Here is a 16725-nt window from a genome sequence, read left to right as displayed (position 1 = left end):
ATGCAAAAACGTATGTTGTTTTAATAAAAGCTGTTACTAACTTTAGTAAATCATTTAAAATAATTCAATCTATCCTAATATGGGATAGATTGCTTTAACTCTGTGAAACTGCCGTTTCAGTTATTCGAGTTACCTTTCTTTATACAGTTTCTTTATAATGTAGGTTTGCAATTTTCTGAAAATCAAACTACGCTTCTAGAAAAAAGGGTCATGTGGCCTAGCGAACCAATATCGTCTGTGACGTCAATATATCGCAGAAGAAAAGGCAGACATTTTTCGTCAGAGTAAATTCTGGGTTTTGTATTAATATATTTCTATGTTATGTAAGAAAAACCCACCCTCCCACCTCTTGATTTCAAAACGTGTATTTTCGCGATATACTGCTGCTGTTTTGATTTATTTTGGAAACAAAAGTTTGTTTCCAGTTTTTAAAGAAAAAAATAATTTGTTTTTGACCCTGAGGAAAAAAAAATTGTTTGTTTGACCCTCAGCTGCCACTATATGTTATGCTAAAATTGAAAGAAAAAAATTGTTTTCGACTTGTCGCCAAAAAAATAGATTGTTTTTCGCCGAAGGTGAAAATAAAGTTTGTCCGAGGAAAAAATCCATAGCCCCCCACAGAAAATCAAATGGTTGCTGCCTTAACTAATGGACAAATGTTGAAATATTTTGACACAGAAGCGTTGGATTAATGAACCTTATATTCTATTAATTTTCAATTAATTTCTTGAAGAACTATCTGAAGAAAATTGGCGGGAAAGCGACACACAATCTAATTAAAATATTGATCTCTGATTACGTTATACTACATATGAGATCTAACAACTATCAATACAGGTTTCGCTTTTGTGACCTTTTTTTGACCCGAGAAAGTATTTATATTGACCAATCAAAATCGTCCTAATGAAAAGGGCTTCAAAAGAATGTTTGAAGATGGCGACGAAGGATGAAAGACGATTTGGAAAACGAATTAACAGATATTTTGCCTCAGCACAAAGTTTAAGGGCTAAATTGTGAGCAAAGTCAAAGTTTGCCGGTATTTTGAAGCACAGAGATTGTATAGTCATGCTTCCTACGGGCAACGGAAAGAGTTTTAAAAGAACTAAAGGAACAAAATTATCTCACCAATAATTTCTTACATTAACATTTTAAAAGTCACTTGAAACTGGAGAAACACCTATTACAGGAGTGGAAACATGCTAATGTAGCCCCAGACTTTAAAAAGGTTTTGGATTGATGAACAGCATTTTCAAATATGCCTGTTCTGTCAATGCATGTTTGTAGTTTGACTATTGTCTCTTTTTGTTTTCACCGTCTAGTCACAATAGCTTAGTAACTAAATTTAGGTTTGTGTGCAGGTCCTGCTGACTTACCTATGGGGGAGGGGGCTCCAGACATGCTTCAGTGATTCACTATAAAAATATGATTGCCAATGAGACAACTCTCCACAAGCATGACAAGAGCTAAAATTACATAGAAGTTAAAATCTCTCTCTATATATATGTGTACATTGTAACTATATATACTCCATTCTGAAAACTCAAATCAAGACTAAGGTCGGTAAATTTAACAAAGGTGGATGCAGAGAAGATAAGCAAAGGGAATGATAAACACTGTTGTGTCAGTGTGCCATTAATGGCTTGTTATTGCACATATACTTGTACATCATGCATGTACATGTAAACTTACAAGTTTTATTTATTTTGTAAAAGGTTGAGTTGTCATGTTCCCATTAATATACCGTAGTTTTATCTTATGAAGAGGGACGAAAGATACAAGATGCATCATGGACCTTCAAAATCCTATATGGAAAAAAACAACACAATGGTTAAAAAAGAAAAACACCAATATAAAAATCAGCAATACACAAACACAACATGGAAAAACTAAATACCGAGCAATAAAAACCCCATCAAAAGCAGGGTTGTAGTTATAGAATAAACATTTCGGTCATCATCTGTGAAAATGATATTGCAAAACGGTCAACTTACTGATGATGTCAGATAGCAACAGTAAAACTTATAAAGGGATGACTTCTAACTTCGCCATTTGTAGCACTTTGTTTAAAAGCTTACACAATTCATTCCAAAGCCTAGGAAATTATAAACCGCTTTTTAATCTATATAAATGCAAAGGATACATATATACATGTATTCCATGATTCCTCTTGACATTTTGTCAGACATATATATTTATTTGAGAAAACAATATCATAGGCATGATAGGTAAAAACCATAAACAGCTTATTGTACATGTACTACTTGTTATGGCCAGAAATTTTTGTCCTGTCATACAAAGTCAACAATTTAAATTACAAATTTTGGGATGATTATCAGCTTTTCAACAAATTATTTTTGGAAATTTACATACATAAATGTAACACAATTATAATTGATTAATGAAGACCAATTATAAAACTCTTTAATTTCAGGTTAGTGTCTGATCAAACAGTAGTTTGGACTCCAGTCTGAAAAAACCCTAGATTCTGACAATGTTTCTTTCAATTTGTGACTGGGCCAAACAAATAACACGGTGGAGGGAACTCTTAAAACACACAGACAGTGACACAGAAAAAGCCACTACAAGCATCTGAAGATGAATCTGAGAATGGCACTACAGATCTAGGTTGTGAACCAGCTCCAGAGTTTCAACATGCAGATCTTAGCCTATGGTGCATGTATTGTATGTATAATGTATGATATATATAATACTTTAAATTTATGATCATGATGATAAAGACAAAAAAAGGATCTGGATAGACTTTTAGTTTATTGTCTATTTATTTCATTTATATCTTAATAAGTTTGTTTTCAAATACATTTTTGATATATATACCAAAAATTATGTATCACAATATCAACTGTCAATTTCCTTAATGATTGAATGAATTAAATTTTCTGTCTTTTTTTGTTTTACAGAATTCTGTCATAAATTATTATTAGTTTGATGTGCTGAAAACATGGAAAATAAACGTGACCATAAATCATTCTCAAGATGGTTATTCAGTTGTCAAACTGCTTCTAAATAAACAGTTTGCAATTGTAATTAATTATTTTGAATGAGTTAATTTACATCATGTACTGCTGCTGAAAGTTGCTGGATCGTCATAGTCCTGAAGTATGGAAATGGAATAAAAATGTTATATTGCTGCTGGTCTGTTTTTAGTCTTCAATAGGATCAAGGTATGTTATACAAAAAAGAAGATGTGGTATGATTGCCAATGAGACAACTCTCCACAAGAGACCAAAATGACACAGAAATTAACAACTTATGACTATAGGACTAAGGTCACACTACCGCCTTCAACAATGAGCAAAGCACATGTATACATGGTATATATATATATAATACTTTCCAATATTATGATATCTAAAGAATGTTCCCAAACATGTAATTATTATTTTTTTTTAAGTCATTTGTAATTACACAATGTTACATGGCCATACATAACAAAATTTCCAATCGTACATGAGTATTTACTACATTGAAGAATATGTCCATTCAATGAAATGATCTGAAAAATAATTACTGTTATCTGGTTATACTTTCATACATCATTACAAGGAGAAAGTACATATGTTTATATATTCCAGACCATATAAGTATTTGGATTGTACGTGTACGGTCCAGTATGAGTATACTCATATGGTCTAGTATGAGCTTGACCATACATGTATTTGGAACATATGGCTTTATTTTAGACACATATTTATCAAAATACTTTTATTGAGTATTACTTATTAATATTAGATAGTTAAGGGAATAAAGTGGAAAACATTACATCAATTGAAATTGAATAATTCTGTATTTAATTGTCTGTTTCAATCTTATTTTAGCATTCTCGTCCCTGGTGACACTTGCTGACGGAAGGAACATCAGATTTCTTACATTTACATGTTTTGTTCGTGCATGTTCCTTTGCATTTGCATCCCATGCTTTTTTTGCAGCAGCATGCAATAAAATTCCTTTTGTTTTACAAATTGCATTTTCAATTTTGTATGTCAAAAGTTCTATTGAACTCATAACCTAACAATATGCCAAATAATATAAAAAAGAAGATGTGGTATGATTGCCAATGAGACAACTATCCACAAAAGACCAAAATGACACAAACATTAACAATTATAGGTCACCGTACGGCCTTCAACAATGAGCAAAGCCCATACCGCATATAGCTACCTTTTTTCATTCTTTGCTTACTTTTCAACACTTTTTTATTAAATTTTTTAGTTTTTTTGGAAAAGATTTTTATATAATTTATGTCCATTTTCTTCCGTGATATACTGTACCGGAGATTAACTTTTAAATAGTTAAAAGTTAAAACATTAATTTTTTATTTCAATTACAATTTAACTTTTTATATTAATTTAAGATTTTGGTTATGTTGAACTGTGATGGTTATACTTTTAATGATATACATGTATAGGTATCGAATAAACTTAACCAACATCTTATAATCTGGCAGACTGTAAGTGTACATTCAGACCATATGCATATTTTGAAAAAGTATGCATATATATGGATCGGACCTAATTCTTTATTATTATTTAAATGATATATATTTATATGTAAGAGTGGGAAATTTGGATATTTGTGCAACAGATTAGTGGATAAGGTACATCCTACATTTGATTTGCAAGAATTTGGATTGATCGTTTCTCAACAACAATTCATAGTAATGAGGGAAATTTTTGTTAATTTTATTTGAATTTTGAATATTTTTTGTTATTTGTTTGAATCCTATTAAGTGTCCTGAATTTTGGTCATTGCTATATATATATATATGGTATAGAGGCGTTTACCTCATGCACATCTAGGTTGCCCAAATTTCAAAAGTGTCATAGGTTTGATATATTGGTTTCGAGACGGAACTTTTTGCAGGTAGGGGTGTGTGTCACCTGATATATGTATCAATTTTGTTTCATTATTGAACATATTGCGTTATTTGTGTTATCAGTGTTATATGTTTCACATTCATATTCATGCTTCTTGACGGTTGATGACAAATAGTTTTGCGCTGCATATTTTGAAACAATTTATTGCTTTGTACGCTATGTTTGGTTTTACATACTGAATATTTAAATTTAGTAGTACAATAGAAAATTAAAGCAATTCTTTATTATTATTTAAATTTTATTTATATATATTCAAATGGCATGAGTTGTGCATGAACTCAAAGCGCGTCAAAATTAACCATATATATACATGTACACTAATATAAGCACTTTTCGAGATAGTCACTGGTCAATATTACACTCAGGAAGGTGGAAGACGAAAGTCACCGCTTCAGGTACTTGTAACTTTATATATTCTTTTAGCCTTGTTTAAAATGTTTCAATTAAAGTAAAGTTACTTTAGGTTTTTCAAATATATAGAATTCAGTATGGCTTGAAAGCCGCATTTTGGTATGCAAGTTAATGACAGAATAGAGCTCTGTAGCATGCAAACATTTCAGTCAAATATATTGTTCATATTTATTGGAACACAATTGTAAACTTAGTTTACAATTTTTATACTTTCAGATTAATATAATAGGGTATCTTAAAATTGGACAACTCGGTTAATGCAGAAAATGGCCCACACTTATTACCACGCCTAAAGTCTTTGTGGTTTATGGTGTCTTAATCTTCACCCTAGTCTGCGATATTGGTGTCCCATTTTTCCTGCGACAATAATTTGCCCTTAAGAAACTCCAATCTCCACCACAAAACATATGCATCAATTGAACTGCACATCTTAATTCTATACTATAATTAAATGCCTCACTGAGCAAACCCTGAACAGTTGATACTCTCTGACTTTGGATTCAAACAAATGTTGTCATAGTTCTTGAGAAAAAAACAAATATAAACCCCTTAAAGAAATTTGAGAGAAAAAACGCCACCCCCTTGGAATAATTTCCTCCAAACTCAATGCCTGCCTTTCATTTGTAGTATGGAACCATGTTTTTTTTTCGGGGTTCGTAAACTCGGTAAATTGTAACAAAACCCTGCGATTGAAAGTTGGCCACGGTTCGTTTTATCGAAAAAAGGGGGGGACTGAGCGGAACAAATTAAGATTATTCATGTTTGTTTAAGCTTCCTACTTAGAGAAACATCTCAATTGAATGTTATTTTGTAATGTTAATTTGATGTCAATGTCTACAAAACTTCTTTATTTATCGACTTTGTTTTTGAAGCGAGTAACAAACTGTCGGGCTTTATCTTTCGATGTTCTCAGGACATATCCTCATGATAGAGATAAGCCATATTATACATTTATGTATCGAATGGACTGCAAAGATTTGTTAAGGTTGATTCTAATTGGTTTAAAAAGTCACGTGTGAAATCGTCAGAAAGTGAAACTACATATTGATAGTTGTTAGATCTCATATGTAGTATAACGTAATCAGAGATCAATATTTTAATTAGATTGAGCGACACAACGCCAACAATCTTGCACCATGTTCACATAATGGACTCTAATATCCGTTACTGAGCTTCTGTTCCCAGGGCCAGTATTTTTAAAGTCAATGTCAGTATTGGACAGTAATGATAAAGTGCTCTTTTTGTACAGATGGTTCTAATTGATCATTCTTGATCCATGCTAATGTTATAATTGATCAATCGTGATCCATGCTAAAGTTTTTAATTGATCAATCGTGATCCCTTCTAATATTATAACTGATCAACAGTGATCCACGCTAATGTGTTAATTTTGATCATTTGTGACTCATGATCATGCTAATGTTTCATCTTTATTGATGATAAATTAATGTTTGATTAATTTGTGAGCCGTGGCCTTTATTTTGCCAATTAAAATAATAATTCATTTATATCTCTTTGGTATTTATTCAAGCATGTATCTTAAGTTAAAAGAATGTACCCCATTCATACAAAACTCTGATTGCTTATTTTCATATGAATCGGAGTTTATTCCGATACTTGTCGAAATTAATTTCACCTTTTGATGATGTTCTTTCCATTAACAATCTGTTTTTGATTGGGTTCCATTAATATTTCCCCCAGAACTAGAAATTAAAGAAACAACAGACATGTCTTCCTCCGCCTTATTTTTTAGACATTATACCTCGACTTTAACATACAAGGTCATATCAGGACCCTAATCTTTGACAAACGAGACTATCTATATTTTGAAATTATAAATTTCCTCCCCCGTAGTAGCAATATACCAACTCCACCGGCATATGGGATATACATTTCCCAACTTATTCGGTATTCAAAAGCATACAGAAACTACTCAGACTTTGTTAAACGACACCAGTGTCTGCGACGAAGGTAGATGCACCAGGGGTATGTTAAAGAAATTTCTCGTCCTTTTTCTAAAAAAAAAAATCATTGGAAGGTACCAAGACATTGTTAATAACGTGTTATATCATTATTTATAAAGAAAAAAAAGAAGATGTGGTATGATAGCCAATGAGACAACTCTCCACAAGAGACCTAAATGACACAGAAATTAACATTTGTCTTTATGAATATTACTTTTACCTTTTACTGTTTATTTTTTGTGGTACCCATTGCATTGGCCCTGTGCTTATACATTTCATCATTGTGTTATTGTTTTATGATAAAAGAGGGGGAAAGATACCAGAGGAACAGTCAAACTCTTAAATCGAATAAATTGACAACGTCATGGCTAAAAATGAAAATGACAAACAGGCAAATAATAGTCCTCAAGAAACAACCTAGAAACTGAAGACTGAGCAACACGAACCCCACCAAAAACTGAGGGTGATCTCAGGTGCTCCGGAAGGGTAAGCAGATCCTGCTCCACATGTGGCCCCTATAACATTATTACTCCCTATAACATCTAAAAATAGAGTAAACAGTATTAACAGTCGTGTTGCTCAAGTTATTACAAATCCAGTAAATAGTCTAATTAGGTAGGTCACATTCATTAAAAGGGAAGGGGATTGTAGTTACGAAAGAAGAAACATATCCGATATCATCTGTGAAACGGTTATTCCATCATAACGGTCAACCAACTCGTTATAGCGTCCGTAACATTTACGAAGGGATGATTTTAACTTCACCATTTGAAACTCTTCGTTTAATAGTTTCCTTGTGAACAGCAACCCTCTATCAAGGAAATCATAATCATGATAGGAAATACAAGCACGGGAATAACATACCAATTGGGAGATACATACTCCGTATGCAGGCAATGCTGGTATGTTGTTACATAGAAATGGAAAGTTCACAGTTGATAAAATTTGCATTATTGTCTTTTATTTTTTGCTAATATACTTTGTTTATATGCCTTTTTGTGTTTCTTTTTAAACATATGACGTGGCAGAGACCTATGCATCCCGTCATTGTGTTATTGTTCCAAGATAAATTTTGTATTCTTGTCTTTCTTTTTTTGCTAATATGCATCCCGTCATTGTGTTCTTGTGTCATATAAATGTTTGCTTACATATTTGTTGGTTTTTAAATGAGTTAAGAAAATAACACAATGTTGTCTTCTGTACCCCTATTTTTGATATTTTTACCTATTATGTCTGTTTGGTTTGTTCACGTATCGTTGTCAATATAACGGCATTTTAAAATGCTGTACTTAGTCAGGAATACGACAGCTATTGTCCATTCGTTTGATTTGTTTGAGCTTTTCATTTTGCCATTTGACAAGGGATTTTCCGTTTTTAATTTTTCTCCAAGTTAAGTGTTTTAGTGATTTTACTTTTTGGGTATACTTTTCGTTCCTTTTCCGTTTTGTTAGCACTTTAGGGGACGACCATTTGATATTCTGGGCGAAAGGGGGGGGGGGGGGGAATGGCAGGAGGATTTGTTTTTGATCGGTTATTTATTTTTGCAAACTAAGAGGACAGATTATTCATTTTCTGCACTATTGAAGCAAGATTTTTCATTTTCATTAAAGCAAGGGACTGATTATTCATTTTCACAACTATATTTTTGATATTCGAAAACATACAATTTTTTAAATGTTTTGTTTATAAATAATACATATAGTATAGTCAAGTCATTATGTAACATTTAATTAGATTAACCATCCCCCTCTACAGAAATGAATCTTTTAAATTCCCAACTGCATATACACATAGTATTAAGTTTAGTTATAACTAGGCACTTTTAAATGTTTTGGCAAACTTACTACGCCGAGCGGAGCGAGGCAAAAAATTTTTTGAAGGGTTTTGGAGCCACTGAAGGCCCAAGAAGCTATAGAACAAATGATGCAAAATCATGCTTTCTGGGTGTTCGGAAGACCCTTTCATAATCTGAAAATGAAGTTTTGTTTTAATAATTTTTTGACAATATTTTGGTCTCAAAGCAAAATGTATAAATTCAGTGTAAGACTGAAGTTTCTAGGGAAAATATCAAAAGACCAATGTGCATGATAAAGCAAAAATGGAATTCACATAGTTGAGCCTGTGGCTGCTGTTTTTTTTTTTTAAACTCATGATCAAGTTCATAACAAAATTACTAGATTACAAAAGGAATGCAACACTAACAGAATACAGAAGGGCAATCAATGAACAAAAGACAAATAAATAAGAAACATTGATCCCGAAAAATCAGGGCTATAAGTCCGAGGGAAAACAGAACTTTCTTCTTGCAAGGCCGTGAACACAATTTGATATGGAGACAAGCGTTTGGTTTTGAAATTTCCTACATGGAGTTACGGCCCTGTTAAAATAAAGGTGAGGTAAGGTTTCCTGAGACAATATACTTCAAGTGAAATGAAACCAATTTTCAGACATTTCAAGTATATTTAAATAATATTTATACTTTTGTTATTAAAAAATTTGGGAAGTGTTTCCCGATTTTTTTTGGGGAAAAAATGAATTTATGAAGAATCTGGTGCCATCTAATACTTACGATTAGACCTGCTGAGTTATTTATTTTCTATACATTGCAAGTCAGGTAATTTATTTTCAAACTACCACAGAACAAACCATTTATTTTTGTGATTATCAAGGCTGAGTTATCTATTTTCAAAATCCTCCTGCCCCCCCCCCCCTAGGAATATCAAATGGTCGTCCCCTTAATGTTTGTATTTTGAATTTTGAAATTTGTTTGGTTCAATTACCTCACTGAAAAGTGAAAGGACATTAGTTGTCGAAATGCGCATCTGGTGCAGTAACATTGTATTTCGTTCTATGTTGAAGACATCTCCCGCCTCTCAAAATAAACAGCACCGGTCATTTCTTTTAGATAATCTTACGTTTGACTTTTATACTTTGTAGATAAAGTGAAAATTGTATTTTTGTGTAAGATAAAAATGTAAGAGAAACCAATAATTTTCGACGTTGGCAGGTGCATTTTTTTTTGTGAAGAATAATGATGTAATACAATACATGTACGTGACGTAAGCACAAAAATATATTACGAAAGCACAATCCGAGTCACGTAATCTGTGTTTTTTGGGGTTTTTTAAGGTTTCAAATTGTATCTTTATTCTCTATCTATCTTTTGCATGCACTATAATCAACTTTTCTCAAAGAGTTACTTAGGATCTTATAAAGCAGGGTAACAGTTTACGAATGTACATATTGAAAAACTAAACTATCCCTTTTACACCTCATCCGTTTAACAACATTATAAATAATGATAGTTTTATGTTTTATGAAATGATACAAGAAAAACATAGGATATATCGGATCTCAGGGAAATTGACAAAAAGGTAGTATATCATTACTATATCTTCATTAATAATTTCAAATCCGTTCAATGGCATTTTTCAAAAACAATCAGTACAGAATGGAAATGATGAATGCTAAATAAATAGATATTCTCTGTATATTGCACAACATTTTAGTTGAGTACAACTGATATTGAGTTACATGTGTTTACAGCCTATATATGTGAGTGTGTAATTCGTGATTTGCACGTCTGAAAGTTGAATTATTTACTCGTTCAGAAACAAACTAAACATGTTTTATACCTATTCCATGATTTGATTTTGGTCGTACTATCTTAGATTACTTTCAATATGCATTAAACAAAGATAAATGTAATTTATTGGTCCACATTCGTTTTTTTTTTTTTTTTTTATCTTTGCGCACATTTGAAAATATTGTGATTTGTTAATATGCTTTTTCACAATCATGGTTTACCTCAATGAGACAGCAACATAACAACATAATGAATTAAAAAACATGTGTCTCAAGAGTTATTTAAAATGCGTATCGCTATGTATGTCATGTATCCAATTTCTAATTAGCAGATGGCAGAACCAGTTACAGCTCAACCACAACCAATTGAGGGAACGCTGTTAGTGTCACCTGTTCAAGGTCATCGTAAATGGACTACTGGACTGTTTGACTGTTTTTCTGACTGCAAGACATGTCAGTATCTTCTTTAGTAATATCATAGGGAACAAAGTACCTATTACACTTAGAACATCAGAAATTTTCAAGATTTATCAATTATATACTAGTAAATTTTCAATTCTTAAAGTTTGACATTATTACATTGTGTTAATTTATTAAACGGATCTGTGATCATCAAATTTTTTGAATCCGAGAGTTTTTGTATTGGTTCTTGACAATTTCATTATTCCTCTTTAAATATTTTTGCAGGTGTGATATCCTACTTATGTCTCCCATGTATGGTGTGCAATATTGCTGTAAGACTCGGCGATGGTGCCTGTATGCCATATGTTGTTCCTGGTTCTACTATTGCAATGAGAACAAGGCTCAGAACGCTTGGAGGTATCCAGGTAGGATTTCGATTAATATTTTTTATAAGGCTATCTCCATTTTATCATGTAGTACTGATAATTGATTTATTTTCGAGGGTACCAATTTTCGTTCTTTGAGGAAAAATTACATGTATGTGGATATTTAGTTTCGTGGTTTTGGCAAAGTCTACTGACAAACAATCCCTAATAAAATTTGTATTTCGTTAAATATTTTAATTCGTGGTACCCTGTACCTACGAAATTCACGAAAATTGGTATCAAACGAATATCAATGAATCCACAGTATATTCTTTTCGGGTAAAAGGATATATGGCGTATACAACAAAGTATCTCAAAGACATCTCAAGGGCATTACATTCCATTACAACATACCAATGTAAAATAAGATGATATTGTATTATTGCCAACAAGACCAAACAAAGATCAAAGATGTGAAAAATTACACGTCACCATACGGCCATTTAACAGTTAACAAACCCCGTACTATAATAAACTATAAAAGACACAGGTATACTTGTATATGACAAAATGTGAATCAATTGAGAGGAGAAAACTAGCAGTCTGATTATTACACTCGACGGCAAACAAATAGAATAGACATCAACCAACGAAAAATACTAAATTACAGATTCATTGTTTTAAACAGGCACATTAAGATTGTGGCAGAGTGAAAGCATGTCTCGTCATATTGGTACTTGCAACAAAATAAATAACAAACGGAAAAATGTAACGAATTAAAAGCACTTGCAAACTTTTAATGATGCTAGGCCTTAAAGAAAACGACAATATTTCAATCTGAGGTTAATAAAAAAAAATCTCCCATTGACGCCAATTTTTACAATCAACAACAAGCGTATCGGAAATAATAAATATCATATAATTTGCATTGCGCAATAGGAAAAGGTATATACGTACATGTACTTTAGACAGCTTCCGTGGTTGATTATAAGTCAAGTGTTAACATTCAGTGGTTTTATTTGTCATCATTATAAACTTGTGTCGGAGAAGTGATCAATGCCAAGGTCAATTAGGAAAGCATACAAAACATTAATCGAAAAGACATACATGTATACTAAAATTAAAGAAAAATTAAAAAATAAAAAAGTGATCGAAGATGATCTTTAACAAAATCTAAAGGTTTGTAGGAAGAAATAATCATGAACAGCTAGGTTCTTCTAACGTTTATACCCTGGTAAGAAGTTCCGAATTCATAAAATGAAAAAGAGAGAATATTATTGAAGCGAAGACAAGCGAGCATACAATACATTTACTTTATATTTATAATAAATGTAATAATTCATTATTTTTTTCTACGAAATAACTAATGATAAAAATAACTATTGGTAAAGCATATTTTATATATATGTATTAATGTGAGACATTTGTCATATGGTGATAGCCTCGTTTTAGTTAGAGAAAAGAACCCATAAATAAACTAAAAGTATGAGGCATGCAAGGAATTTGTGGTTTTTAATATTCAAATATTTTGGCCTCATTGAGGAAACATTAACTTTCGAAATGCGCATCTGTTGTAGTAAAATTGACACCGTTATAATGAAATTGAGGTATTTAAAATGTAACAAAGTTCTAATTAATAAAAATGTTTAGCAATTTCTGATTTTTTTCAGGGTTCAATATGCAATGACTGTCTCGTAATGTCATTTTGTGAACCATGTGCTATTTGTCAGATGTCGAGAGAGCTCAACAACATGGGCATAAAATAACAGACAAAACATTGTAAATCCATGGAAATTAACACCCGTGGTTTTGGTAAAACATATCTGTATTTAAAATAGTTCTTCTTACTTTCAAACATTTGATTTGGCAACAGGTTTATTTCGTTAACATAAATGGGTTTGGAATTTTCTTGACCAATTAAAGATTGTATTTAATGTTTATATTCGCCTATTTTGAAAGGGATATTGTTGTGTTATAGGCGTCTTGAGAAACGACCTTAGTCATATTATATGCGTCATGCCCGCGTCACACTGTCCCGATTTTTATATACGATGGACACCCGAATGCGAAAATTGTAAGTTCGTACGAAGTTGGTCCCGATCTCGTTAAAATACCAAAAAGTGACCGAAGCAAGTACGATGAATAACGAAGTCTATACGAGGGTACCGTAAGTATATACGATAACAAAAGATGGACATACGAAGGTTAACCGAAGACGGTATTTAAGCTTCATATCTCAGCCGAAGCCTACAAGATGGATCACGAAGGCTACACGATGGATTACGATGTTGGCGCGATGGCCATACGATGTCTAAAAAGACGTCCGTGTACAGCTTACGATGCATTTAAATTATATGCCGAAGGCATCACGCGTTTTAAATTGTTTTATCAATATTGAATATATATTATATTGTACATTTAATTTTTTGTTTAATCATAAGACGGAAGATCGTGGGTATTTCCAGTTACTGAATAATTTGGTTGATTTCTAAAAAATTGTTTATGTATCAAATATGCGTATTCAATTTACCATTTTCTGCATGTGTCATATACAAATATAGTGTCCATATTTGTCCCCAATATGTTACATACGAGGGGATGCCACGCTCGGCATTGCCTTGTTTGAACTGTAAAATGTGTGCACTAGTCTGAATAATCACCCATTATTATACCCATGTTTACTGATCTATCTTAAAGGTAAGGTAATGGGTTCGTTGATCCCTTTCATTCAAAAAGAGCTCTTTCCAGGAGAATATCATAATAATATAGACTAAAGGAAGGATGAGGGGAAAGCAACTAACGCGGCAAAATATGACATATAGAAAGAAAACAAAATGTTTATGGAGTTAACAACTCAGACGATACATAAAAAATCAGAATAATGAAGAAAAAGTTGGTTTTCCTATATACGTGTACCTGCAGTGTTGGTATACGAGGCGCGTTTATGATTTTTATTATGTTATTTGAAATGAAAAATTGACAAAAAATAATATTTCATTTGTAAAAGTAAATCCTGAGCCTGTAATACCTGCTCTTCTTGTTCCATTTGAATTAATAGAAACAACGCTGTCGCCTTTCTTGTTTTCATAGAATCATATGATATGAGGTTTAACTGTCGTATTAGACTGATCAGTGCATATCGCGCATGGCACTTTAAATGTATTTTAGCCATGCGCGTAGCTACGTTTACGTCAAAACGCCCGGGCGTACACTTGAATTTTGAAATTTCTTTTTTTTATCTAAATATAATAAGAAAGACTGGTCAAAAGCACATCAGCCTTGTGCTTCTCTGTTCAATGGATTGTAATTTTCAATAAAAAGGGACTAAATTTACTTTAATCAAATAGTTCATGTCATGATATGTGTTCCAATTTTCTGTAAAAGTCTGAATCTACTGTGAATTCTGCGTACTTTTCTTATATTGAAAGCAATTCATTGTCTGCTGGGATTCGATATGCGGTTTGCATTGTTGTCGAGCATGTGACTTATGTCGCAAAAGCGAGACATAGCGTCGTCAGCGCCGTCAATATTTAGGTTCCGAATGTGGACAAAGTTTTTTGAATGACTCTCTGTTAAAAAAAATGTTTATGATCAAAAGAGTACCCAGTGCAATATAATGCAATTAGTTCTTTAATTTCCCCCACATTTTACGGATAAAGGGTATTTTTTATTTCTTAATTACATTAACTACTTGTCGAACCTTCATCGAAGTTTATGAAAATTTGGAAGAAGTTTTTTCTATGATTAACGTCTAAAACAAAGTTTTGAAAGCATCTGTTTTCGTTCATTTTTCTGTTCTTTACTGATAGCTGGACTTTTCTTTGCGCAATTAATTGTTTTACATGCTCAATTTATAAACCTTCATAAAATGTGATATATTGGCACACGTTAAATTCCAGATCAAGAAAATATAATAAAGAAAATTTTTGATTTTTTTTTAAATTCCTTGAAAAGACTGGTAAATTGATTCACTTCTTGTGGAAAGAAATCGTGTTCCAGAATTTTTTTTATATTGCATCTCTAAGAAATATTTTTTTCGTGTTCATTAAAAGGTGCTTTTGTCGATTGTATGCTCACTCACGACTTTAAACAATTTGAAAGTAATATTGGTTTGAACGTTTTCTCTAAAACCAATGTCCGTTAGCTTCCAATTAACACGATGAATAAGTTCTCAAAATTAAACATAAAGATATACCATTTAGATTCAAAAGTATGTTACTATCAATGATTTTTTACTGACAGAAATGGTATGTCGTTCTCGATAACTCGATCGCTTTCGGGGGTTCCGTCCCCTCGAACCAACTAACAGCAGGGGGGTTGGCATTGAGCGGTTTGTCACCCCCTCAGACCCCTCGCCAAGGTTCGGGCGTACACGTAAATATGACCCAGCTACGCCACTGTTAGCGCGAAAATTAACTTACATTTAGCTGGATTTATTGCCGTCGTAGTTCCATCTTGTCACCTTCGTACTTTTATTCGATGGCATCACGACGGGAATACGAGGTCTTAACGAAGTCGTGTTGCCATCGTAAGACCTTCGGTTAGCTTCGTGATTCATTCGTGTAGACATCGTAATGTCAAAACTGCCCGATGGAAACGATGGAAACACGAATGCAATACGATGTTCAAAGATGCATTCCCGGTGACATTACGATGGTGAGGATGGTGATACGAACTCAATACGAACCCTAAACATCGGACGCACCTTCGGGGATTTTTTAACATGTTAAAAAATTTAGAACCCTTCCCGAAGTTGTCCCCGAAGGCTAGAAAAAGTGGCCGATGGTTCTACGATGGTTAAAGATGGCATTACGAATAGCCCGATCTGGATACGATCAGTCCCGATTTTGAAAATTTCCATAATCGTGTTGCCATCGGCGTAAAAATCGGGACAGTGTGACGCGGGCATCAAGATAAGCGACGGAAGTCATTATAAACATTCAAAGAATCGACCAAAGTCGGATCATAACTTTCCGGAGTAGCAACCAAAGTCTTATTATATAGGGGAACGGAGAAGAGGCCGAAGTCATAGTATAGTTCCTTCATATACTATAATTACTTTTTAGTTACCTCGAATGAATAGTTTCCTATTTTACATATCGG

At 32.8% G+C, this 16725-nt stretch overlaps 1 protein-coding gene across 3 annotated transcripts; it reads left to right on the top strand.

Annotated features, from left to right (window-relative positions):
* Positions 1 to 261: 261 nt before the first annotated feature.
* LOC143073362 (cornifelin homolog B-like) lies at positions 262 to 13560 on the top strand. 3 transcript variants are annotated; one of them, XM_076248844.1, is made up of 4 exons: positions 262 to 284; positions 11188 to 11308; positions 11543 to 11682; positions 13293 to 13560. In XM_076248844.1, exons 2-4 carry the CDS (start codon positions 11188 to 11190, stop codon positions 13386 to 13388), a joined length of 357 nt encoding a protein of 118 aa, XP_076104959.1. In that variant the 5' UTR covers positions 262 to 284; the 3' UTR covers positions 13389 to 13560. The 3 variants fall into 3 exon arrangements, with proteins under 3 accessions (XP_076104959.1, XP_076104958.1, XP_076104956.1); XM_076248843.1 differs by lacking the exon at positions 262 to 284 and adding an exon at positions 10497 to 10644; XM_076248841.1 differs by lacking the exon at positions 262 to 284 and adding an exon at positions 10497 to 10644 and having other exon boundaries at positions 11185 to 11308.
* Positions 13561 to 16725: the final 3165 nt, after the last annotated feature.

Source organism: Mytilus galloprovincialis, chromosome 4, assembly GCF_965363235.1.
Source record: "Mytilus galloprovincialis chromosome 4, xbMytGall1.hap1.1, whole genome shotgun sequence".
NCBI classification, from domain to species: domain Eukaryota; kingdom Metazoa; phylum Mollusca; class Bivalvia; order Mytilida; family Mytilidae; genus Mytilus; species Mytilus galloprovincialis.
The sequence above is the reverse complement of the archived record's forward strand: the minus strand, read 5'-3'. Positions and strand labels throughout refer to the sequence as shown.